This window comes from Neoarius graeffei, chromosome 7, assembly GCF_027579695.1.
Source record: "Neoarius graeffei isolate fNeoGra1 chromosome 7, fNeoGra1.pri, whole genome shotgun sequence".
NCBI lineage: Eukaryota > Metazoa > Chordata > Actinopteri > Siluriformes > Ariidae > Neoarius > Neoarius graeffei.
The window spans coordinates 68730208-68756453 of record NC_083575.1 but is presented as its reverse complement, the minus strand read 5'-3'; the positions used below and the strand labels follow the sequence as shown (position 1 = coordinate 68756453).

Here is a 26246-nt window from a genome sequence, read left to right as displayed (position 1 = left end):
TGGCCAGATAACTAAATCATTCGAGATAGCGCTTAGCTTGTACATTTGTACAAGGGAGGTGTATTGCTCGCATGAAAAATGACTTACACTTGCGGTTTTTTTAGGTTGTTCAAGTTGATCAAACCGTGAAACTGATAAGTTTCTTCAGGGTTTCCCGTGAACTACTAAAAAAAAAGGGTGAACGAACACAGGATTTCACAAAAAGACATCGAGAAAGGTGGCTTTTGAACCTCTCACTGAAATTGAAGGGAGCTGAGTCGAAGCCCGCTCGAGTTTGCAGTGATCACTTGGTGAAAGGTTTGTATGTCCGTCTCAGCTATGTCCTTAGTGTTTTCTAAGTATTTTTCTTGCTGTGTGTCATTTTACGGAATTTTTTTTTTTTTTTTGTCGCAAAGCGCTGAAGTCCCCAGCTGTTTCTTTGTTTACTCCTCACAAAGTCCATATGCATGAGGGTCGTGACAAAATTCTTACCCAGCCATACAGTTACAATGCGCCGTGACCACTTCTCCGTCTTGTTTAACTAAGATCCAGGTCTTTAAAGGGGTTTCTGATGATCTTTGTGAATGATTTACCTGAAAGATGAGAGCCAACACAAGTGAGAATCAAGCCAACTGTTATTTCTTTACACTTCAACTTGCAGCGCTTCGTTGTAAAGGCACGAACGAAAAGCTTAAAAAAAAAAATTCACGGGCAAAACCAATACAGGATTCATTCGGCAGCGACTTGATACCGAGGTCCTTCACCCAGCCACCTACAAAAAAGTTGTAAGCCTCCATACTCTTCCACGCTTTCATCTGTTTTGCGGTGTAGAAGGACGTCTGCAACACCAGATGGTTCGAGATGTCGGGGAACTCGACTGAAGGGTAGTTTTCGAGATCGTATGACAAATCCTTCTTTCCCAGACTGTAGGGGTTGATTCCATTGCACACAGCAATCTTCTGAATATATCTAAAGTGAGCAGCGGCTTCTAGATTACGAGCGTACTCTGTTTAGACCACCAGCTATTTCACTTGTGGTAAAACCACTAATGCCCAGGTCAGATGGCAGAAAGACGCATGCTGTGACCCGAGATCGGTTGGGTGGCAACCAACTGCAGGTGGACGCAGGCGTTTTGCATCATATCCTTTGGTCCTGATATGATCTTTCACCCCATTCCCTGGTTTTCCCTGAACTTTCCCTGTGCTGCAGCCAGCACACCTGTCTCTCATCAGCTCGTCCACAACTCCTATATTATACCACTCGGATATTCATTCGGCACGGGGTTGTCTTCTGGATGTGGGTTTTGGATGCGATATATTTTATTAGACCTAATGCTTGGCTCAACTAGCAGCATGTTTGTTATGTACTGATAATGTAGACTCTGCTAAACGCCATAAAATATGTTAGATCTGGGCCCTGGCGTGTTTATTACGATTAGAAGTCCACATTTAGCTTACCTTTGTCATAATAGGGTATTTTTCTTTTTCAGGAATTTCACATGCATGAAACCTGCTTCGAGATATTGGTAGGCATCTGTACTTTTGTCTGCCTTTAACATCTCCGGTTCATTTAGAAGTCCCAAATCCGAAATAGTTCCAGATGTCGTAGTGTCCCAAATCCGGTAGTTGGTTTATCATACACTTTTCAAGTGGAATAAATACTGTACATTTGAGGGTAAATTAAGAAGAAGCAGCCTTTATTTTTGTCACGTATACACTCAAGCACAGCAAAATTCCTCCTCTGCATTTAATCCAACTGAATCTGTGAACGCACACACACAGCGAGCATAAGAGCGCTATGGGCATAACAAATACATTTGTGGGTAAATTATATGGATCTGTGATGCCTTCATGTTTCAGCTTTTGGATGTAACGCAGTCTGCTGGTATAAAAGATTTTTATTTGTCACAGTGTTTTCTGTGTGTCATCTTGGTGTGACGCAGTTCCATAGTTATGCTAATTACTAATATTGTTTACCTCAAGAAGTAGGAAAACGGTCCCAAAATGGAGAAAAGCGACTCTCAATATATTCAAATGATCGCATCTCATCTGCATGATTTTGTTCTTGCGAGACATAGGAAAATGCCATGCCCAATTTAAAAAAAAAAAAAGTTTGAAAATTTCAAATGACTTTGCAGTCAGCACCTTTAAAGAATGTCCTACAGCTCTAGTGAAAGGCGTCGCTGCTGTTTGCGCCGTTCTCCTCATTACGCTCTTTCTCCCCTCTTTTCACAGCATCACTGTAGGAACTGTGGAGAAATCTTTTGCAATGCTTGCTCAGATAACGAGTTACCCCTCCCTGCTTCCCCGAAGCCTGTGCGAGTGTGTGATACGTGCCATGCTCTACTCCTCCAGCGCTGCTCCTCCAATGCCACGTAAGATGTACACCAGTGTGCGCTGCCCAAGCGGCTGACTTTGGCTTTAACTCGAGTGCCGTGATTTCCTGCAGTGTGTCAAGCTATAACACAAGTGACCAAAATGGCTGTTTCCCAGTGTTTTGAAGTTTACATATCGCACAGCAGTTCTCCCTGCGGACAACGTGGAAGTGAGGTAGCTGTTGGTTAAGTGCCAGATGAAGGACATGGGTATGGTGAACATACTGGTTCAGGTCCTTGTAAAAAAAAAAATTGTCAGTTGCCTTCAGCACTACAACTGAGCAGCACTAAAGTTACTAACACTCCCAAACAGATGAATGACATTCCAGTCTCTGTTTGAATGAACGCAGGGTGAATAGTACATTCTTTGTATAGTGTTAATAATGAAAAGCTGTATTATGGAAATATGGTGGGGATTTTATTTAAGTTTATTTTGTATTAAAATGAAAGTGTGCCTCTCAAATGGGCCTTTCCCCCCCCCCCTTTCTCAATAAGGCACTAATGGTTTCAATGCTGCTCAAGATTGATTGGGACGGATCCATGAAATAGCACTCGCGACGTCCTGAACAAAGTATTATTCCACACTATAGTACATTACAGGCTGTACTTAGATGCCAAGACACGTTTCATAAAATGCAGATATAGACTGCTACTTGCCTTGAATGTTTATTATTGTTCATCGTAATGAGTTTAAATGTAGACTGTTATGGAAACAGTTGTCAAAATGATATTTTCAAGTATCAAGTTGTATGGAACTGCATACATTTCTTTCATCACTAAAGTATATACTTACAGTTTCTGTGCTCATTCCTATTATTTTTTATATTTAGTTAAAATTAGATACCTAAAACATAGCAGTAGTATTTTATGCATGATTTATTTAAGATATTTGACTGTATTTGCAAGTTTATCATTCAGAATTTTGAGATTTAATACTAGTTAGTATGTAAAATATGTTTACAGCAAATGTGAAGTTGCCTACTGCATGCATTTATTTTTAAATCATTGCTACAGTGCAGGATCTGCCTAAATACCCAGAATATCCCTTTAAATACACTAATACATTTTATTTATATATAATTTTTTTGAGTACCCGTCAAAAGTTTGGAGACACCTACTCATTCATAGGTTTTTCTGTATTTTGACTCTCTTCTATATTGTAGAACAATACTGAAGGCATCAAAACTATGAAATAACATCTGGAACATGTACAGAATTATATGGTTAACAAAACAGTGTTCAAAAAGGGTTTCATATTTTAGATTCTTCAAAGTATCCAGTGTTTACCTCGATGCTTTGCACACTATTGGCATTATCTTAACCAGCTTCATGAGGTGGTCACCTGGAATGCTTTTCAATTAACAGATGTGCCTTGTCAAAAGTTAATTAGTACAATTTCTTGCCTTAATATTTGAGATCAAACACTAAAAAATAAATAGCCTTATTCTACATTGTCAAGAACTGCTCAACTAAGTAAAGAGAAATGACATCCATCATTACTTTGACATGAAGTGTACACACACTGTGGTGTTTGAAAGTTTGTGAACCCTTTAGAATTTTCTATATTTCTGCATAAGTGATGTAAAACAACATTGGATTTTCACACAAATCCTAGAAGTAAAATCCAATGAAACAAAAAAATATTATGCTTGGTCATTTATTAAGGTAAACTCTCCAATATTACATATCAGTAAGTGATAAATGTATGCAAACCTTTGCTTTCAGTATCTGGTGTGACCCCCTTGTGCAGCAATAAGTGAACTAAAGGTTTCTGGTAACTGTTCAGTTTTCCACAGCAGCTTGGAGGAATTTTAGCCCATTCCCCTATACAGAACAGCTTCAACTCTGGGATGTTGGTGGGTTTCCTCACATGAACTGCTCAGGTCAGGACTTCGACTTGGCCGTTTCAAAAACGTTCTTTAAACATTCTTTGGTAGAATGACTTGGGTGTTTAGGGTCATTGTCTTGCTGCATGACCCACTTTATCTTGAGAGTTTGTTCAGACAGATGTCCTGTAGAATTTGCTGGAATAATTTTAAAAAACATTGATTGCAAACTCTTCTGCTGCAGATGCAGCAAAACAGGCTCAAACCACGATACTACCATCACCATGTTTCACAGATGGAATAAAGTTCTTATGCTGGAATGCAACGTTTTCCTTTCTCCAAATATAATGCTTCGCAATTAAATTACAATGTTCTATTTTGGTCTCATCTGTCCATTAAAAAAAATAAAATTTCCCATAGCCTTCTAGCTTGTCCACATGATCTTTAGCAAACTAACAGCCAATGTGAGGGAGGCCTTTAGTTGCTTAGAAGTTACCCTGGGTTCCTTTGTGACCTCGTGGACTATTACACGCCTTGCTCTTGGAGTGATCTCTGTTGCTTGACCACTCCTGGAGAAGGTAACTGTGATCTTGAATTTTCTCCATCTTTTACCCTATTCGCACGGGATAAGTATTACCTATGGACCTCTGGTAATTCGCAATTACCCCTGCACCTCTATGTTATTGTGTGGCGCATTCGGACGGGATAAGCAAAAGTCTGTAATTCACTGAATTTACAGACATTATGACCGGATGTGTCACACAAGCCATCCAGTTGAAGATTCTTCGTGCTTTCTTCTTGGAGCTGTATCTGGTTCAAATACGGGATAGGCCTAGTACCACTTGCCCCTGAAATGCTGTTTATCAAATTTCGCCCGTATCCTCCATTATTCACTCCAGAAAAGTACAAGAGACGTGCGTTTAATAATTACAAACACAGACCTGCGCATTCACACGGGACTTGTATTACCACTGGACGTCTGTGTTTTGCCGAAACACAGTAGGTAATTCGCGGCGGAATTATTACTTGGCAAATTACGGACATGGCGCATTTGCACGGGACTAAGAACTCAGACATTCTCTGTAATTATTCCGAATTACCAGAGGTCCACAGGTAATACTTATCCCGTGCGAATAGGGCTTTAGACTGTAGATTGCTGAAATCCAAACTCTAGAGATTGTTTTGAACCTTTTCCAGCATGATGAGCATCAACACCACACCTCCTGGGGTCCTCAGAAATCTTCTTTAGTTGTGCCATGCTACACTTCCAGAAACTTATCGCTCTTTAACAAATTCCGGTTCTTTAAATAAAACCGGTTACTCACTGAAAACACTTGACACTTCACCTACAAATTAACTGCTAATCCTAGAGGGTCACACAATTTTGCCACTCATAATATTTAAGTGATCAAGTCTATTTCTCATGTTTAATTGGGTTCTTTATCCATTTTTAGGACTTGTGAAAATTTCATGTTTTAATTTGCTATTTCAAAGAAGATTCCACTCACTGATCCTCATGATTTACCAAATAATATAAACATTCTTTAATTTCAGCCATTTGTAACAGGTGTTGTAGCCATTTCTTACACCAGATTACCGTATTTTCTGGACTATAGAGCGTACCTGTATATAAGCCGCATCCGCTCTATTTTTTTAAAAAAAATTTAAAAAAAGATATACAAGCCGCACCGGGCTATAAGCCGCAGATATCTATGTTGAAAAATTAGATATTTACTGCATGTACAGAACGATTTTGTACTGTAAATGTATGTACCTGAACAGATTCGTTCCGAACAGTGCCTTTTAACACGGCAGCAACTTTGCTGATTAAAACGGAACAGAACCAAGAGAAAATAACCGGTATTTATTTACCTTCATTTCTCCTGTGTTTGAAACCACAAGTCACTTTAATCATCTTCGCTGGATTTGAAAATAATTACCAGTTAGTAATTTGTCGTGCGTGTTCTATCTGCTAAAGATCTGCTAATTCTTCTTTGCATTGATTTTTCGTCTCTTATTTTTGATTCTACTTCCGGTTAGAGCGCCCCTAGCGGTGGAAGAAAAATCCACAAAATAGCCGCACCTTTGTATAAGCCGCATGGTTCAAAACCTAGGAAAAAAGTAGCGGCTTATAGTCCAGAAAATACGGTAGAAGTGAAAGTTTCCTAACATCTTTACAAAGAGCAATCTTAAAATGTCTCGCTCGCTCAGATTCACATATTTGCAATGACTGACTAAACACAAAACAAAAGTTTATTTTGAAACCAACATTAACTTTGGAACTTTTTAAATGCAACAGCCAGCAACTGATTAAATGAACAACAATAATTCAAACAAGATCTCTGCATTTAATGCAATTAGTTAAGGAGAAAAAGTTAACAGCCAAAGAATGTTCATTGCTGGGGGGGGGGTTTATATAAATCTTAAAGAAGGCAGCCCATCACAGTGTCCTCTGAGATTGCAGAGCTACATAGATAAAGCAACACTAGTAAAACTCAAACAGAAGAATCGGATATAAAATTTAAGCAAAATGTACAGTAGCTGGTCAACCTATATACTTATTTATATACTTCATTTATACTTTAAACTCCACTCTGACTGGAAAATATTCAGCTTCAAATTTTCTATGAATACGCGAAAACGCCTCTATACAAAAAAAAACAAAAGACCTTCCAACATCCAGGTGAAAATTATTTCTTGTAAAACTGTTTGTTTTCAGTACATGCCCCTTGGCCCGCTTCCTCGAGAGCCCATGCTCCCAGAGTTGCCATAGTAACTGCCACCTCCACGACCTGGTTATCCATTTTTTTAAACAGAATAAAGGAAATTATTACATGCCTGTTCGAAAAGTATAATTTTGACACTGCATTTAAAAACGTATTACTCACCCATTTCAGATGCTCCACTGGAGGTTGAATTTAAGAAAAGCTCTATGTAACGGTGTTCTATGAGGGATTGAAATAACAAGGAAAACCATAAGATAAATGCACCATCCTTGAAACAGTAATATTGATATGAAAAATCAGGACATTGTGGATATGATGAACAAAACCAGGAAGCACATACGCATGTGATTCTTATCCTTCGACATGGCCGATACAGCATCTTCATGAGTACCAAACTCTACATCTGCCTCGCCTGTGGATTTGCCGTTGGGTCCGACGTCAATGTGCACACGGATTGGACGCAGTGGTGCAAAGAACTAGAACAAGAGAGACATTTTTTTTTTTTTTTACCACCAAGTTAGTCATGAGGTTTCTGAAGGTGACAAGGACCTTGTGGCATGTCTTACATTGGCTATGTCTGACTCCGTTGCACGGAACGGCAGGCCTCTCATGTGCACAAAGTGTCCGCTATGAAAGCCCGAGCCTGCATCTGCTCCACCATAGCCATGACCTCCCACTCCTCCTCTTCCACCTCGGTCTCCCCTTGCACGCTCTTCAAACATTCCATTACCGAAGCAGTAGTTGTTAAAACCATTGTAATTGTCAAAGCCACCATATCCTGCAGAACAGAAGCAAGTTTCATTTCAAAGCGTTATGTAAATTAGCTCTAAAACATAGTGGGCATTGTTTAGCTATACTGTGGCCTTAGCATTATTAGCTCCTCTCTAGGTTAAGAATGAATAAGGCTCTCTCTCATGTTACAAGGTCACCCACCCCCCCCATTTAAAACCAACTCCTTTGTTTGCAAAAATTTTAAAATCAAGAAGAAATGACACCAAGTCTGAATAAGTACAAAAGCATTAAGACCATTTTAACACTTATTGCTGTGGAAATAATGCATTTAATAACTTATTTTAAAGCATGGCAATGTGAAAATCGTGCTCCAGTGACTACCCAATCTGAATTGAACCTTTGACCAAATATCCTCAGACACAAGTCATCTAATCAAATATTTTGGGGGCAGAGGGTCCATGTTTGCATTTGGGGCAAAAAAGACCAACCACAAGCCAATTTACAACAAATTAGCAGACATCAATTAGTCTGAGGCATGCTAAAATTCCATTGTGAACTTAAGACATTAAACTATGGATGAATACAGTGTGCTTGTCAAGGAAGGATTTGTGATATTACAGAGGTCTCACATCTCAGTTCGCTCATTTTCGCTTTTTAGTCCATTTCTGACTGAATACGTACCACCACTGTAACTACTTCCACTGCGCATCTGGTCCAGAACAGCGCCTCCTCTTCCCGGCCCAGGACCAAAGAAGCCCCCGCGGCCCATTACTGGCCTGTCGTATGGGCTCGGTCTCTGCCCCATCATCCTTCTTGGGACCTCGTAGTATGCACGGATTTCATTTCGACTACTTTTGAATATCTCTATGTACCTGAGTTTGTTGAAATGCAGAGTATTAGCAACACAAAAAAAAACCCATGAACTGTTGCACTTGTTTCACAGAAATGACGAGACCTTAGTGGGTCAATGTCCCAAAACCCATGATTTATTTAATTACCTCAGCAAACAAAAATGAGTGGATGTTTAAAAGATCAGAGGAAGGGACAAAGGGCTGAATGCTACTCTCACTCCAATACTTTACTATGAACAGCCCTTAAAGCTTTAAGTCAATCCTAAAAAGGCTCCTTTGAATAGTTTAATTCCCCCCCCCACACACACAGAAGATAATGCTACACATATAGGTTACTCCTTAGATCATTTTCCACCCATGTTACAATATGAGAGAAACATGCCAAGTTTAACATTATATTAACATCATCTTGTTCTAAACTATAAAGATGCATGACCCCAAATCCCACATTACAGATAGAATTAATCACCCAGCCCAGTCTTGCCAGCCCCACCTGTGCCCTATTCTTTCCTTGTGTTTCCCCAGAGCTTTTTCTGCTATCTCCTTTGAGGCAAACTGCACGAAGGCTTCCCCTGTGCTCCTCCCCTGGTAGTCCATCGGCAATGTAATCCCATTTGGCACGATTTTCAACCCTTTAACCCAAGGACAAATAACCCCACAGAGGGGAACATGTTAAATAGCAACATTCTCATGTGTAGAAAAGAAAGTCCCCCCCAAATTTAGTCCCTTAAATCATCCCATATAATTTAAAAATTCCTAAAATCACACAACTAATCCTTAGCAACATATTCACTAACAGTTCTGTACAAATTAAAACAGTCAAGTGTATATGACATTTACTCATGGTATGTTAATTAGTGAGACTATGTTAGTCACAAATTAAAGATCAACATTTGGGAAAGTAAAAAAGGTATACATGTTGATCTTTACTATGCATGAGTTATGTTAACAAAAACCATTTTTGATTTTGTAGAAGACAGTACAGTCACAAAATCACAGAACTAAAAAAAACAAACAAAAAAGCACCATAAAACCTATTTAGGTTAGAAAGCATACCTGAAAAGAACTGAACTATCTCCTCCTTGCTGCAGCCGAAAGGCAGTCCTCTGAGCCTCAGCATGCAGCCGCTACCGCTGTCATAATCTGTTGGGCCGCAGCGTTTCAACACCCAGTCCATCTCGCTGCGGTTTGACTTGAACACTGCACAGTGTGATACACTCAGTGACTGCATTTACAGGCACGCACAATCCATTCGTAGTCTGATTTGGGCAGTTAACATGACCACTTGAATAATGTGCTAACAGCAAAATGGATTTAGTCAGTCATCAGGTTTAAAAAAAAAAAAAAAACACAAAAAAAACCCAAACCCACATTTCTGAGAGATATTTCAATTATAATTCAACCCAACTAATTCTCCAAACTGATTGATCAGGGGAGTATTGATTAGTTTTTTTAAATAAAAATAGTACCTGCTAAAATTCAAATCACTGTGTGTATACACACTACATAAAATATTATACACACAGGCAGTCATTTCAATTTTAGCAGGTACTATTTTTATTTAAAAAAAACCTAATCAATACTCACCTGATCAATCAGTTTGGAGAATTAGTTGGGTTGAATTATAATTGAAATATCTCTCAGAATTTGGGGTTGGTTTTTTTTTGCTTTGCTCACTTGTGAAGATGTTCACCACTAAGATAAACTTCATGCAACCGTGTCATATCTTCCCTTTCGCTCCCATTTCATATTTTTTTAATATATATGTATGCGCGCGTGAGAAAGGGAGGATATTACACGGTTGCATGAACTTAAGTTTATCTTCGAGTGGTGAACATATTCACGAGTGAGCAAAGCGAACAAGTGAAAATATTTTCAACACGAGAAGATAAACTTTATATCTTTGTGCAACTGCGTAATGTTCTTTAAATTATATGGACACACACAAAAAAAAAAAGCCCCATGCAAGGTAATCAAAAGAACTTTAATTTTGAATTGGTTCACCATTTTGACTACGCACATCTAGTCAGCGCAAAAAATACCGGGAGTGACGTCATCAGACTGAAATATCAGGAAATAGGTCACTCAGATCCTTGATGTATTTTGTATGAAAAAGGTGAGTTTTTCCAACACGAGAAGATAAACTTCATATCTCCAAGCCAACGTGTGTTCTTTTTATTGTACAGACATTCACGAACAAAAAGTACCTAAATTTAATCAAAACAATTCACTGATTTCCTCATGAGTGACGTAGAGATTTATGTCTCGGTTTTGGATCTCCATGTCCCGGATGTAGTTAGTATGAAAAATGAGTGTTGTATTTCCCAGTAAAACACTCGTTTCCATATATTACACATCTATACACATATTCTAATATATGTTACTCGTATAGCTAACTCATAGGGACTTGTACGCTCCACAGACCACGATAGGCTGCAATTTTTAAAACCTCAGTATAGAAGAAAAAAGGGGAAGCTGATAAGTAAATAACTATTCATAGCTGTTATAAGGTAAGTGATTACAGGAACTTGTTTTGCATATGGTCCTTGTAACTGTAAACTGATAAAAAGGTACAAGGTGTTAATTAACTAGCACAAAAAAACTGAATCCTGTCAAATTGTTTTGGTATTAGGGGAATAAAACACTTTGAGACATTGCATCAGCCTGATGATTGATTATTTTCCTAGAATGCACATCCAAATCAGGCTATTCACTGAACGTGCGGAGTCAGAAAAGCTGCATCATGAGTAATAGTGCCATTAATGTAAAAAAAGAAAAAATGAACATGGCACTTGTGAAATAGTGACTGCTTTTTAAATTCTACAACAAATAGCTCATAGTGATTATCAGAACACTTAATTGCATGGAAACACATCGATCAAATGCGATTTTGGGCACTTATCTGATTACCGTGTACACGTGCATTTCAATTTCATCCAAAACAACAGGACAGATGGTTTTTTTTGTTTGTGTTTCTCCTCTGGATTTTCTCCCTAATTTAGTCATGGCCAATTCCTGCCCACCACATAGTTCTCCCGTATCACATGACAGCTACCAACCAGGAAGGGTGAAGGCTGTCACACGCTTCCTCTAAAGCACGTGAAGCTAGTAGAGTTTTCAAACCGCTGCTCAAGCAAGGACAGGGGGTGGCGTAACACACTCGGAAGAAAGCACTGTGCACCTATGTGCATGAGCTCACAGACCCCCACCACCAGTCAGTCTCACTGTGATTGTTCAGGGAGAGAAAGTATGCCGCCTCCCTCCCTCAGAGCACGACCCATTTTGTTCTCTCGGGCGAATGCTTTTCTGTTGCGCCACTCCAGAGCCCTCAAGGCCAGTTTAAACGCTTGAAATGGTGTGTCTCGATTACCTTCAATATATCGATGACCCATATATTTGCGATCTTTTGAGAGGGCTTTCTTAAAATCCTCTGCTGTTTTTAGCTCGATGAAAGCCTCTCCACTGGGCCTGCCTTCCTTGGAGAAGGTGAAACACACTCCATTCACTTTCCCTACAATATCACAATCTGCAAGACAGGAAAGAAGACAGGTGAAGAGGTTAGACAAGGTCATCACAATTACACGCTCCTAGAAGTGAAACGTATGTATGTGTTGATTGATTTCTGAGCTTACCAGAAAAAAACGAGGCCACTTCCTCCTGGGTACATGACCAGGGCAAGCCTCGGATCCGAACCACGTATCCCTCATCACTGTGAGACATGTTTATATCCGACCTGTAATAAACAGACAAAGAGAAACAAACTCATACAATGTTAGTGCTGAGCTTCATTTTAAGGCTCCAGGACAACAACTTCGCTCGACTTTTGTATCATGAAGAACTAATAAACAGAATTAAGCAGTAAATGTGTTGCTCATATGACACCTAGCTTTAACTTTAAATGGCATATTACTGAACCTCAGTCTTATAAATCACACCAGAGTTAACTCACTCATTCGTCTCACCTAGCTTTGCTAGTTTAACTTGACTAGCTAACATCCTACACACCAAAAACTTTCACGCCAACCATTTCCATTCAAAGTAGCCCAGCAAAGCTTTCACAAACAGTTGAGTATTTATCTGTTAATTTTCAAATTCACCACTTGCGAGCTAAAGTCTAGGGTTTTATCATAAAGTGTATAAACAGTACCTGTCTGTGCGCAGAGCTAATTAGCTGGCTAGCAAACCGACAAGCGTTATGCTAGCTTCCGCTACTAGCTTAGCGAACTGGACCAAAGTGCACACCAAATACTTCAATAAATACAACTAATATTAGCCCACACGACGTTTTTCTCATATGTAGACCTAAATTAATACAATAAAGCACATTACCTGGTATATTTATTTCTCCACCGTCTGAAACCTGTCCTTTCCCTACAGGTAGTGAACAACCAGTTAGCAACGGTAGCGTGTAAACAGGGTTGCCAGACTCTTCGATATAATTCCCCGTTTCGAAGCATTTACCTCAAAGTAAGGACTAAAATCAGAATCAGAACCAAGTTTATTGCCAAGTACGTTCTCACATACAAGGAAATTGCTTTGGTGATTGGTGCTTGAACAGTTAAGATAGAAGAATAAAAAAAAGGCAAAAGTAGTTATATAAATAGAATAAAAAAAATTCCTTCCATCCATCCATCTATTATCTCTAGCCGCTTATTGAGATATTTCACCTGACGTCACAGGGTCAAGTGACGCCCCGGTGTCCGCCATTTTGAAGGTCAAGCTAGCTAATGTCAACAACATAGTAGCTAGTATGTTACTGTAGCAATGTTTACGTTCAGTCATTTGGATGACTGTTAAAACCTTTCAGTCTCAAGTTTTTCCTTTACTGTATTTACTAGTTTACTGTAATTATGATCCGGCAGCTATTTACACCAGATCCAGTGTAAATAGCTGCCGGAGCGTGCTCCAGCTTGCTCCCCCTCAAATTAAGCAGCGCGCTCCGGCTTGCTCCCCCTCAAATTAAGCAGCGCGCTCCGGCTTGCTCCCGGAGTGCTCCGGCCGAGGTTCCGGAGCGCGCTCCGGCTTGCTCCCCCTCAAATTAAGCAGCGCGCTCCGGCTTGCTCCCGGAGTGCGCTGCTTAATTTGAGGGGGAGCAAGCCGGAGCGCGCTCCAGCAGCTATTTACACTGGATCCGGTGTAAATAGCTGCCGGATCATAATTACAGTAAACTAGTAAATACAGTAAAGGAAAAACTTGAGACTGAAAGGTTTTAACAGTCATCCAAATGACTGAACGTAAACATTGCTACAGTAACATACTAGCTACTATGTTGTTGACATTAGCTAGTGCTAACAGCTAGCTGCTAGTACACTGCTACAACACAGACACCGACCCTAATAATACAGTTCTTGGTCATTGCCTGGTAACAGCAAATTTATAACGGGCCATGTCTCAACAGACTAAGAAGTTATTTCAATGACATTTAATAACATTTTGTTTATCCTGAGGACCGAAAGTAAATGAAAATGTGAACAAACCTTAGCTGTAATAAGATGGCGACCACCGGCTCCAGGGACGACCCGCTGATGTAGGGATGTTACCCAGCCTGACACAAAATATTTGTAGGCATCCAAACTCTTATACGCTTTCAGATCAATACCTGTGTATGGCGATGGGTTTTTAACGACATAGGTATACAGATCATGTGGGCCGAAGTCAGGTAAAGACAAGGGTTTCGTGTACTTCCGTACGTCAGTGAACAATCCTGGTGGAAGCAGGTAAACGTCGTTCTCTAAGCCTGCTAACCTCAATTTTTGCAAATACCTCTCCCTCTGCTCGCCCTGTAAATGCCCTACGTCGCTGGATAGTGAAGGTGTTTTCTGCATCTCGCTCCTTTTTCTTTTATGTTTTTCATTTGTCGCCTTCCTCGCATTCAAACTGATTCAAGCCGTGACGTCCAAAATGGCAGCCAAACGATGCATCACATGACTTGGTCACGTGGGTGAAAAACCTCAATAGAATAGAATAGAATGCCTTTATTGTCACTATACACATGTACAATGAGATTTAAAGCATCTCCAATAACAGTGCAAACAGCGTGGAGAGAGAGAGAGAGAGAGAGAGAGAGAGGAAGGGGAGGAAAAAAAAGGGGGGGTAAGGTGCACAGTCTGAGGTGTATGTGTTGTGTTACACATCATGGAGTGAGGTATTGCACATATAAAGTATTGCACAGTGACAGTCACATTATAAATTATTGCATGAGAGAGTCACATTATAAGATAAAATTCAATTCAATTCTGTTTATTCACCAGACACATGTCCAAATCCACACAAAACAGTACAAATACACATCAAAACAAACCATGGCAGTCAGACAAAAACACACAAAAAAGAACAAAAAATAAAAATTTAAATATATACAAACATTTTGTCCAGTGCGCTCTCAACCTGGATGTATACCTTGTGCTACTCACAGTTGGATTTGAGAGTGCCACCATGATGTTGTTGGAAGAATCATCCAGGCGTTGTACAAACTTATACATTAAGTTTCTTAAAAGTGCATGAAGTGTACTAACTCCTACAGATACAAACATCTGGCTAGCACTCCCTCCTCTGGGAACCTTAAGTAAAATTCTTAAGGCATCATTGTATGCTACTTGTAATTTTTGCATACTGGACTTTTAATAAGAAGACCAGAGGTGTGCAGTGTAGAGTGGTGTTACACATAATGAAGTATTGCAAGGTAAGGTAAGGTGCACAGACTTGAGGTGTATGTGTTGTGTGTAAGGTGTTGTGTTATCCTGTTCTACAGGGTCGCAGGCAAGCTGGAGCCTATCCCAGCTGACTACAGGCGAGAGGCGGGGTACACCCTGGACAAGTCGCCGGGTTATCACAGGGCTGACACTTAGACAAACAACCATTCACATTCACACCTATGATGTGAATACAGCCTAACCTGCATGTCTTTGGACTGTGGGGGAAACCGGAGCACCCGGACGAAACCCAGGCAGACACGGGGAGAACTCCGCACAGAAAGGCCCTCGCCGGCCGAACCCAGGACCTTCTTGCTGTGAGGCGACAGTGCTAACCACTATACCACCATGCCGCTCCATCCATCCATCCATCCATCCATCCATCCATTATCCATAACCGCTTATCTTGTTCTGGAGCCTATCCCAGCTGACTATGGGTGAGAGTCGCCAGGTTATTGCAGGGCTGACACATAGACACAAACAACCATTCACACTCACATTCACACCTACAGTCAATTTAGAGCCACCAATTAGCTTAACCCATCTGTCCATTATCTGTAGCCGCTTATCCTGTCCTACAGGGTCGTGGGCAAGCTGGAGCCTATTCCAGCTGACTATGGGCGAGAGGCGGGGTACACCCTGGACAAGTCGCCAGGTTATCGCAAGACTGACACATAGAGACAAACAACCATTCATACTCACATTCACACCTACGGTCAATTTAGAGCCACCAATTAGCTTAATCCCTTCGGACATAATGTGTACAATTGTACACATGAAGTTCCATAGCATTTGTCCTTGTGTCCGAAGGGGCTAACCTGCATGTCTTTGGACTGTGGGGGAAACCGGAGCACCCAAAGGAAACCCACGCAGACACAGGGAGAACATACAAACTCCACACAGAAAGGTCTCCGTTGGCCACTGAACTCAAACCCAGAACTTTCTTGCTCTAAGGTGACAGTGCTAACCACTACACCACCATGCCACCCACAATCTCCATCCATCCATTATCTGTAGCTGCTTATCCTGTCCTACAGGGTCACAGGCAAGCTGGAGCCTATCCCAGCTGACTATGGGCGAGAGGCGGGGTACACCCTGGACAAGTCGCCAGGTCATCACAGGGCTGACACATAGACAACCATTCACACTCACATTCACACCTACGGTCAATTTAGAGTCACCAGTTAACCTAACTTGCATGTCTTTGGACTGTGGGGGAAACCGGAGCACCCAGAGGAAACCCACGCAGACATGGGGAGGATATACAAACTCTACACAGAAAGGCCCCCGTCGGCCACTGAGCTCGAACCCAGAACCTTCTTGCTGTGAGGCAACAGCGCTAACCACTACACCACCATGCCACCCTGAATCTAAAATATGCAAATTTGAAAAGTGGGCATGTTTACAAGAACAACATGTCTTTATTTATCACATGTACATTCAAGCACAGTGAAATTCCTCCTCTGCATTTAACCCATCTGAAGCAGTGAACACACACATGCACACACAAGTGAGCAATGAGCACACACACACACATACTCAGAGCAACGGGCAGCTATGCTACAGCACCCGGGGAGCAGTTAGGGGTTAGGTGCCTTGCTCAAGGGCATTTCAGCCCAACCTTTAGGCCATGGCTGCCTCATGTTAACCTAACTGCATGTCTTTGGACTGTGGGGGAAACCGGAGCACCTGAAGGAAACCCACGAAGACACGGGGAGAACATGCCCTCGTCGGCCACTGGGCTCAAACCCAGAACCTTCTTGGTGTGAGGCAACAGTGCTAACAACTACACCACCATGGTGCCTGTTTAAGGGGTATGTGCATAGGTTGTTTTGAAGTCCATACTGTACAGTATGTCCCAGAATGTGCAATAATCCTTAGATCACAGGATGAAGATGAAGAAGAATCGTGACATGAATGTGTGAGAAGAAGAGAATATGTGCAATGGGTTAAATAAATAGCCAAGCTGTGCAGCATGTGCCGGAATGTGCAATAAAAGTTCACAGAATGAACTTGTATGACATGACCTTGAAATGTGCAAAACGGCAGTTCAGAGCCGAAGTGCATTAATGTCACAGATTGAAAGTGTGAGGTTAGAGTCAGTGGGGGTCCCTGACCTTATTGATGAGGCCAGCTGCAGTGGGGAAAAAGCTGGCCTTATGGCATGAGGTTTTGGTTCTAATGGACCGCAACCTCGTATCAGAGGGGAGTAATTCAAAAAAAGTTTGTGTCCAGGGTGAAAGGGGTTGGCCACAATCCTTTCTGCTCTCTTCAATGTCCTGGATTTGTACAGGTCCTGAAGAGATGGAAGGTTGCAGCCGATTGTCCTCTCAGCAGAGCGAATGATGCCCTGCAGTCTGCCCTCGTCCCTGGCAGTGGCAGCAGTGTACCAGACGGTGATGGAGGAGGTGAGGATGGACTCAATGATAGCGGTGTAAAAGTGCACCATCATGCTGGAGCATTGTCTCATCTCATCTCATTATCTCAAGCCGCTTTATCCTTCTACAGGGTCGCAGGCAAGCTGGAGCCTATCCCAGCTGACTACGGGCGAAAGGCGGGGTACACCCTGGACAAGTCGCCAGGTCATCACAGGGCTGACACATAGACACAGACAACCATTCACACTCACATTCAATTTAGAGTCACCAGTTAACCTAACCTGCATGTCTTTGGACTGTGGGGGAAACCGGAGCACCCGGAGGAAACCCACGCGGACACGGGGAGAACATGCAAACTCCACACAGAAAGGCCCTTGCCGGCCCCGGGGCTCGAACCCAGGACCTTCTTGCTGTGAGGCGACAGCGCTAACCACTACACCACCGTGCCGCCTGCTGGAGCATAGTGTTATAGGAAAATAATCAACGATTAGTGACGTGATGCGGCCCGGAGCAAAGCGAAATTCTTGCTACCATCCTGAAATTGATTATTTTCCAATACTAGCACGTCCTGAAGTGTTTTATTCGGCTTATACCAAAACAAATTGGCAACAGTTTATTACAGTTTATAATTATTTATTAGTAACATGTTCATTTTTTTCCAATTCTGATTTTCTGAATCTGATTGAACAGAAGATGTATTCTATATGTAACATGAATGATAAGTTACCGTAATACTAATATGCTTGTTCTAATATGTTATAGTTTCTGTATTAACAGTTAATATGCAGGGATTTGTCCATAATCTAAGACTAATAATAAACAGCCTTAAAAATGTGTTGCTTAACAACATAAACTGTATAATTGTTGATGGGGTGTTGTTTTTAGTAGATGTTTATTTATGGAAGGAGTCTCGGTTGAAAGTGCTTTGAGCGAATGACTGTTTATCACAGCTATAATACAGGTGGTGAAGTAGAATAGCAATGTCGCCACACAGCAAGAAGGTTTTGGGTTTGAACGTCACGGCCTTTCTGTACAGAGTTTTTATGTTTTCCCCGTGCCTGCATAGGTTTCCTGTGGGTGCTCCAGTTTCCTCCCACAGCCCAAAGAAATGCAGATTAGGTCAACTGGCTATTCTAAGGCTACATCCACACGACAACGGCAACGAGATTTTTTTTTTAGCGGGTAAAAAAAATATCGCGTCCACATGGGCAACGGATCAGTAAAATATCAGGTACATATGGCAACGCAACGCTTGCTGAAAACGATACAATACACATGCCACACCTCTACGTGCGCTGTAAGACGGTCCCATCGGAGACACCAGAACAATAGAAGAAGTAGGACGCATGCGCATAAACCCCTTCTTCTACCCGGCGTGAAGCGCTCACAGGAACAAACACACAACAACAAGAAGATGGCTGTACATTTTGCTTCAATAATGCGAATAAACTTAGCAGTGACTGCAGCACTGAAACTACTACTACTCTGGGGTCCGCCATTGTTGCTGTTACGAATGATGTGCGTGAGAGTGCTGCTTGTTCTAGTCATGTGGTTGTGACGTCATCGTAAACAAATCCGTTCTACTCATCCAGACGACTTCGCAACGGCGCCGTTGCCAGATTTTTCCATTCTGGAAACCGTTCTCAAAAAATATCGTTTTGGGGCACCCAAAACGCCGGTGCCGTGTGGACACCAGGCCGAAACGATAAACAATTTTATCAGATTCACCTGAATCCGTTGCCGTGTGGACAGGGCCTAAATTGCCCATAGATGTGAACCTGAGTGTGATTGGCTGTCTGTCTCTCTGTGTTAGTCCTCCAGTCCAGGGCGTACCCTGTCTCTCACCCAGTGTCAGCTGAGACTGGCTCCAGCTCACTCCACGACCCACAATGGATAAGCGGTATAATGAGTGAATATAATGTCGTTGAGAACAGGAACTAACTTGTTTCTTGGATGTTCCACAACATTAAATCAAACTACATACTTCTGAATTGCACAAAGTATCATTAATTAGTAAATTAAACATTGTAATTATTGGCAAATTACTGCAATATATATATGGAATAAGATACTAAAGGCTGTGTTGTTACAGGAAAATAATGCACTTTGGGGGTTATAATATGTTATTCCTTACTCAGTATGTTATGGAAGCAGTAAACAGTTATTCTCTGACCAGCCTCTATGTTTTCTCTGTTGCCGTTTAAAATGGTGGAAATGCAGCTTGTCATGTTGCGCTATAGACAATACATATACTGTATGCTTTCAACATTGAGTGCCACATAAACGACAACGCATCTCATTGTTGCTACTGCATTCATAACACTTCATGTAAGTAGTGTACTATATAGTTTGGGTCACTCTGTTGAAGAAGAAGAAGAAGAAGAAGAAGAAACCTTTATTTGTCACATGCACACTTCAAGCACAGTGAGATTCATCCTCTGCTTTAACCTATCTGAAGCAGTGAACACACACACACACACACACACACACACACACACACACACACACACACACAGAGAACAGTGGGCAGCCACACTACAGCACCCGGGGAGCAGTCAGGGGTTAAGTACCTTGCTCAAGGGCACTTCAGCCCAAGGCCGCCCCACGTTAACCTAACTGCGTCTTTAAACTGTGGGGGAAACCAGAGCAAACCCATACAGACATGAGTAGAACATGCAAACTCCACACAGAAAGGCCCCTGCCAGCCACTGTGCTCAAATCCAGACCCTTCTTGCTGTGAGGCGACAGTGCTAATCACTACACCACCGTGCCGCCCATGGTTGGCTCACCTGTGCTTATGTCACAGTATCCAGTGGCCAGGAATATTGGCATTTAAGAATAAAGGAATATACAATGGGGGCAAATATAGCCTGAAGATTAGAGATGCAGCCTTGGGCCCAAAGGGTCACCAATTCGATTCCTGGGACCATCAGGAAAAATGTTTCAGACCGTTGATGGACACTGAACAGTCAATATCAACCAGACACCTTTCAATTCTGAATTTAACTGCAGACATATCATCTGAATTGTCATATGCGAATGTAGCATATATCTGAATGTCATCCGTATACAGATGATACTTCAAGTTGTGTTTACACAGGATATCACCCAATGGTGAAGCGTAAAGAAGATACAGCTGTTAGGGTTTTGCTGGGATTTGAACCTGGTTCGTTGGTGTGATAATCCAGCAAACCCCCACTAGGCCACCAGGGGGATGACTCAAATGCAGAGGCGTGAGGCGGAAGTAGAAAAAGAATCAAAAGGTTTATTTATGCTATATACACTATATACAGGGCAAAACAAAAAACAAAAAAAAACAAAGAGTATAATCCAACACTGGGAAGACAAAGGGAAAAATAAAATATCAAAAGTTTAAAGTCCAAAAGGGAAAAGGCAAAAATGCAAAAGCTCAGAAGATCCAAAAAACACAGTCACTACTAAATCCAAAAGAAAAGCAAAGTGCAAAACAAAGAACACAGTACAGAGGAAACTGGAGATAAACATAACAGCACAAAGACTCCGTGACAAGAGGACTGAACTCAGGGGTATAAATACACAAACTAATTAAGGACACAGGTGAAGATAATTAGGACTAAACAGGCAATTAACAAAAACACAAAACACAGGAACAGTGGCGGCCTCTAGAGGCCAAAATAAACATGACACGAAAAGGAAATAACAGCGGCCTCTAGAGGCCAAAACAGTCCTAGTCCTAACAGGACCCCCCCCTCTAGGAGCGTCTCCTGACGTTCCCAGGGTGATCTGGATGGGCCGAATGGAAGTCCCGACATAGTTCTTTATCTAGGACATCCCGAGCAGGAACCCAGCAGCGCTCCTCAGGACCATAGCCCTCCCAGTCCACCAGGTATTGCAACCCGCCGCGGACCCGGTGGGAGTCAAGCAGGCGATGCACAGTGAACACAGTCTGCCCCTGGAAGATGCGGGGGGGGTGGGGGGTTCCTAGGGGCAGGGGCATACGTAGACGTCAGTACGGGCCGCAACAGGGAAACATGGAAAGTGGGGTTGATCCTCAGAGTCCGGGGCAACTGGAGCCGGTAGGAGACAGGGTTCACCCTGCGCACCACCTTGAAGGGGCCAATGTAGCGAGGAGCAAGCTTGAGGTTCTCCACCCGCAGCGGAAGGTCCTTAGTGGACAGCCAAACCCGCTGCCCAGGGCGGAAAGCGTGTGCAGGTCTTCTATGGCGGTTGGCCTGAGTCTGGTTGGTTCTGGAGGTCTGTATGAGGGTCTTCCTGACCTTGCTCCAGGTCTTGCAACACCGTCTCACATATTGGTTGACCGAGGGCACCCCCGCGTCCTCCTCCTGGTCCGGGAACAGAGGTGGCTGGAACCCGAATTGGCACTGGAATGGCGACAGCTTGGTGGCCGATGACTGCAGGGTGTTGTGGGCGTACTCTGCCCATGGCAGCCAGGTGCTCCACGATGTCGGGTTATCCATAGCCAGGCCTCGCAGGGTGGTTTCCAGGTCCTGGTTGAGCCTCTCCGTCTGACCATTGGACTGTGGGTGAAACCCAGAGGAGAGGCTGGCAGTGGCTCCGATGACCTTGCAGAACCCGTGCCACACTCGGGAGGAGAACTGGGGCCCTCGGTCTGAGACGATGTCCTGTGGAAGACCAAAGACTCGGAAGACATGATTGAACATAAGTTTAGCTGTTTCAAGAGCAGAGGGGAGTTTGCACAGTGGTATGAAGCGGCAGGCCTTGGAGAATCTGTCAACTATGACCAAAATGACCATGTTACCTTGTGACTCAGGGAGACCTGTGATGAAGTCGACTGCCACGTGGGACCAGGGACGCCGGGGAATGGTCAGAGGATGCAGGAGACCCTGGGGACGCTGTCGTGGGTTCTTGGTTCTGGTGCAAACCTCACAGGACAGGACAAATGACCTTACTTCCTTCTCCATGTTAGGCCACCAGAAGCGTCTTTTCAGGAAGTCCAGGGTCCTCCGAGCTCCCGGGTGGGCGGTGAGAGGGGAAGAGTGACCCCACTGGAGAACCTTGGCCCGGGCTTGATGTGGGACGTACAAGAGGCCCGGTGGCCATGTCCCAGGACCGGGGTCCTGGCGTTGGGCTCGTCGAACAGCCTCCTCAATACCCCAGCGGACAGGGGCCACAATCCGGGACACCGGGATAATAGGCCCGACTTCATTCTCCCTGTTAGTGGCAGAGAACAGCCTGGACAGTGCGTCAGGTTTGGTGTTCTTGGAGCCGGGGCGGTACGAGAGGGTGAAGTCAAACCGACTGAAAAACAGGGCCCACCTAGCCTGTCGAGGGTTCAGTCTCTTGGCTTGCTGGAGGTACTCCAGGTTCTTGTGGTCAGTCCAAACCAGGAATGGATGTTGCGCTCCCTCCAGCCAGTGCCTCCACTCCTCAAGGGCCAGTTTGACCGCTAGCAGTTCTCGATCCCCCACATCGTACCGGGACTCCGCAGGACTCAGGCGGTGGGAGAAGTAAGCGCAGGGGTGCAGCTTTCCTTCTGAACATTGAGAGAGCACCGCGCCGACACCACTGTCCGAGGCGTCCACCTCCACAATGAATGGTTGGGAGGTGTCCGGGAGGACCAGAATGGGTGCCGTGCAGAAGCGGTCCTTGAGGTCTTTGAACGCCTTTTCCGCCTGAGGAGACCAGACATAAGATCCACCTGTCCTTTTGGTGAGGTCTGACATGGGTGCTGCCACAGAACTGAAGTTCCTGATGAACTTGCGGTAGAAGTTAGCGAATCCTAAGAACCGCTGAACCTCCTTAACAGACTTGGGAGTAGGCCAATCCCGGACGGCCAGGGTCTTGGCAGGGTCCATTTGGAGTTGGCCTGTCCGTACAATAAATCCCAGAAAGGAGACCTCGGGAACATGAAATTCGCATTTCTGGGCCTTGGCGAACAGATTGTTCTGTAGCAGCCTCTGGAGAACCTGGCGGACATGGTGGCGGTGCTCCTGCACGGTCTTGGAGAAGATAAGGATGTCGTCGAGGTAGACAAAAATGTACAGGTTAATCATGTCCCTTAAGACGTCGTTGATTAGGGCCTGAAAAACAGCTGGTGCGTTGGTGAGTCCGAAGGGCATCACCTGGTATTCGTAGTGCCCAGACGGGGTGTTAAAGGCAGTCTTCCACTCGTCTCCCTGTCAGATATGGATGAGGTGGTATGCGTTCCGTAGGTCCAACTTGGTGAAGACGGTGGTGCCTTGGAGCAGGTCGAAAGCAGTGGACATCAGTGGAAGGGGATATCGGTTGCGCACAGTGATCTTGTTCAGGCCCCTGTAGTCAATACATGGTCGGAGCCCCCCATCCTTCTTGCCGACAAAGAAGAAGCCGGCACCAGCAGGTGAGGTGGAGGGTCGAATGAACCCAGAGACCAGGGCGTCTTTGAGGTATTCCTCCATGGCCTTGCGTTCTGGCTGAGAGAGGGAAAACAGTCTGCCATGAGGAGGGGTAGTCCCAGGGAGCAAGTCGATGGCACAGTCGTAGGCCCGGTGCGGAGGAAGAACGGCGGCCCTGCTCTTGCTGAAGACCTCTTTGAGATCCCAGTACTCTGTGGGAACTTGAGATAACTCGGTGAGATCAGGGGGCTCGGCAGGAGACACAGGAGAGCTAGAGAGCAGACAAGAGGCATGGCATGCAGGGCCCCATTCCACAACCTGGCTTGTTACCCAGTCTATGCAAGGGTTGTGGCGAGTAAGCCAAGGAAGGCCTAGAATAACTGGGAACTCAGGTGAAGGAATCAGGTGCAGGGATATTTCTTCCTTGTGACCTTGAGACTGGAGGAAGACTGGAGAAGTAACTTGGGTGACTCTTCCATCACCTAACGCTTGGCCATCGAGGGCAGACACAGACAGTGGGACTTCAAGAGGTGCAGTCGGAATATTGATGCTTTGGGCGAAGTGAATATCCATAAAGTTCCCAGCCGCCCCTGAGTCTATCAAAGCTTGACAAGAGTGGACAGACTCACCCCAGGAGATGGAGACCGGGATGTAGATTCCTTGGCCAGGGAGTCCGGGAGAGAGGGTAGGCCCCGTCACAACCCTCCCTCGGCTGGACGGGGCGGTCCTTTTCCCAAGAGTTCGGGACATGATGCTCGGAAGTGACCAGGCTTGCCACAGTAGATGCAGCACTTGTCCCTCCTTCTGCGCTCCCTCTCAGATGCGGAGAGGCGAGTATGACCCACTTGCATGGGTTCTGGACAGTCACTGAAGGAGGTAGACGGACTCCAGGTAGTGGTAGGGAGGCTGGGGGGGCTCAAGGCTTGGTGGCGTTCTCTCATCCTGTTGTCCAGACGAATAGCATGTGAGATGAGGGTTTCGAGGTCACTTGGGCATCCAATAGAGGCCAGACCGTCCTTGATGGGGTCAGACAGACCATGGTGGAAGGCTGACACCAGGGCAGTCTCGTTCCATCCACTTACTGCTGCGAGCGTTCGGAACGAGATGGCGTAATCTGCGACGCTTCCTCCTTGCCGGATGGACATGAGCTTTCGGGCTGCGTCGGTACTGATGTCCACCTGATCGAAGACCCGAAGCATCTCTTCAGAGAACAGCTGGAAATCAAGGCACTCAGGTCCCTGTCTTTGCCAGATAGCAGTAGCCCAGGCTCGCGCCTTACCAGCTAATAAGGTGATCACAAAGGCAATCTTGCGGCGATCCGTAGTGTAGGTGGTAGGCTGAAGCTCAAAGGTGAGTTGACACTGGGTAAGGAACTCTCGGCACTCACTGTGCTTGCCGTCGTACCTCTGTGGTGCAGGAAGGCTGGGTTCGCGAGGTGAAGAAGGCAGCATGGCAGGAGGCACAGGAGCAGGAGCTGGATCAGGTAGATGCAGGCAGAGATGTCAGCTGTGCCAGGGTTTTCCCGATTTGCTGAAGCAGTTCCTCGTGGCGAGCAAGGGCCTCACGTTGGCTGGTGAGCGTACGTCCATGAGCGTCCATGGTCAAAGCTGCCATAATTCCCTGAAGGTTGGCCGGGTAGACAGTTGAAGCAGCCTCTGCTGAGTCGGTCATGACGGAGTCTTTCTGTTAGGGTTTTGCTGGGATTTGAACCTGGTTCGTTGGTGTGATAATCCAGCAAACCCCCACTAGGCCACCAGGGGGATGACTCAAATGCAGAGGCGTGAGGCAGAAGTAGAAAAAGAATCAAAAGGTTTATTTATGCTATATACACTATATACAGGGCAAAACAAAAAACAAAAAAAAAACAAAGAGTATAATCCAACACTGGGAAGACAAAGGGAAAAATAAAATATCAAAAGTTTAAAGTCCAAAAGGGAAAAGGCAAAAATGCAAAAGCTCAGAAGATCCAAAAAACACAGTCACTACTAAATCCAAAAGAAAAGCAAAGTGCAAAACAAAGAACACAGTACAGAGGAAACTGGAGATAAACATAACAGCACAAAGACTCCGTGACAAGAGGACTGAACTCAGGGGTATAAATACACAAACTAATTAAGGACACAGGTGAAGATAATTAGGACTAAACAGGCAATTAACAAAAACACAAAACACAGGAACAGTGGCGGCCTCTAGAGGCCAAAATAAACATGACACGAAAAGGAAATAACAGCGGCCTCTAGAGGCCAAAACAGTCCTAGTCCTAACAACAACAAGGAACCTAAAATGGAACCCTGGGGAACCCCACCGCTAAGGTGGTAAGTTGAAGAGCAGGCACCATCCATATAGACAAGTT

The 26246-nt window shown here is 44.0% G+C and overlaps 2 protein-coding genes across 7 annotated transcripts in view; one reads left to right on the top strand and one right to left on the bottom strand.

The window, feature by feature from the left end:
• rufy2 (RUN and FYVE domain containing 2) overlaps nucleotides 1-3802 on the top strand; it is an 85378-nt gene extending 81576 nt beyond the window's left edge. For all 6 annotated transcript variants that reach the window (XM_060926307.1, XM_060926306.1, XM_060926305.1 and 3 more), the window contains one exon: nucleotides 2214-3802. In XM_060926307.1, the coding sequence (XP_060782290.1) occupies nucleotides 2214-2357 (144 nt within the window). In that variant the 3' untranslated portion in view covers nucleotides 2358-3802. The remainder of the gene's footprint in view (nucleotides 1-2213) is intronic.
• A 2705-nt stretch (nucleotides 3803-6507) lies between these two features.
• Nucleotides 6508-12926, bottom strand: hnrnph3 (heterogeneous nuclear ribonucleoprotein H3 (2H9)). Its single transcript, XM_060926312.1, has 10 exons — nucleotides 12818-12926; nucleotides 12121-12221; nucleotides 11859-12014; nucleotides 9545-9688; nucleotides 8982-9120; nucleotides 8319-8509; nucleotides 7472-7683; nucleotides 7246-7381; nucleotides 7068-7124; nucleotides 6508-6971 (listed from the first exon to the last, which is right to left on the bottom strand). The coding sequence occupies exons 2-10, from the start codon at nucleotides 12206-12208 to the stop codon at nucleotides 6895-6897; spliced, it is 1200 nt and encodes a 399-aa protein (XP_060782295.1). The 5' UTR covers nucleotides 12209-12221; nucleotides 12818-12926; the 3' UTR covers nucleotides 6508-6894.
• Between the last annotated feature and the right edge of the window lie 13320 nt (nucleotides 12927-26246).

What these genes read in the sequence shown, in the direction of transcription:
- hnrnph3 (XM_060926312.1), bottom strand. Translation starts at nt 12,208, where the DNA reads ATGTCTCACAGTGATGAGGGATACGTGGTTCGGATCCGAGGCTTGCCC. An exon ending in GGGTCATCGATATATTGAAG is followed by an intron (nt 9,689 to 11,858) that starts GTAATCGAGACA and finishes CACACTGTGCAG; the next exon opens with TGTTCAAGTCAAACCGCAGC. An exon ending in CAGTGGAGCATCTGAAATGG is followed by an intron (nt 6,972 to 7,067) that starts GTGAGTAATACG and finishes ATGGATAACCAG; the next exon opens with GTCGTGGAGGTGGCAGTTAC.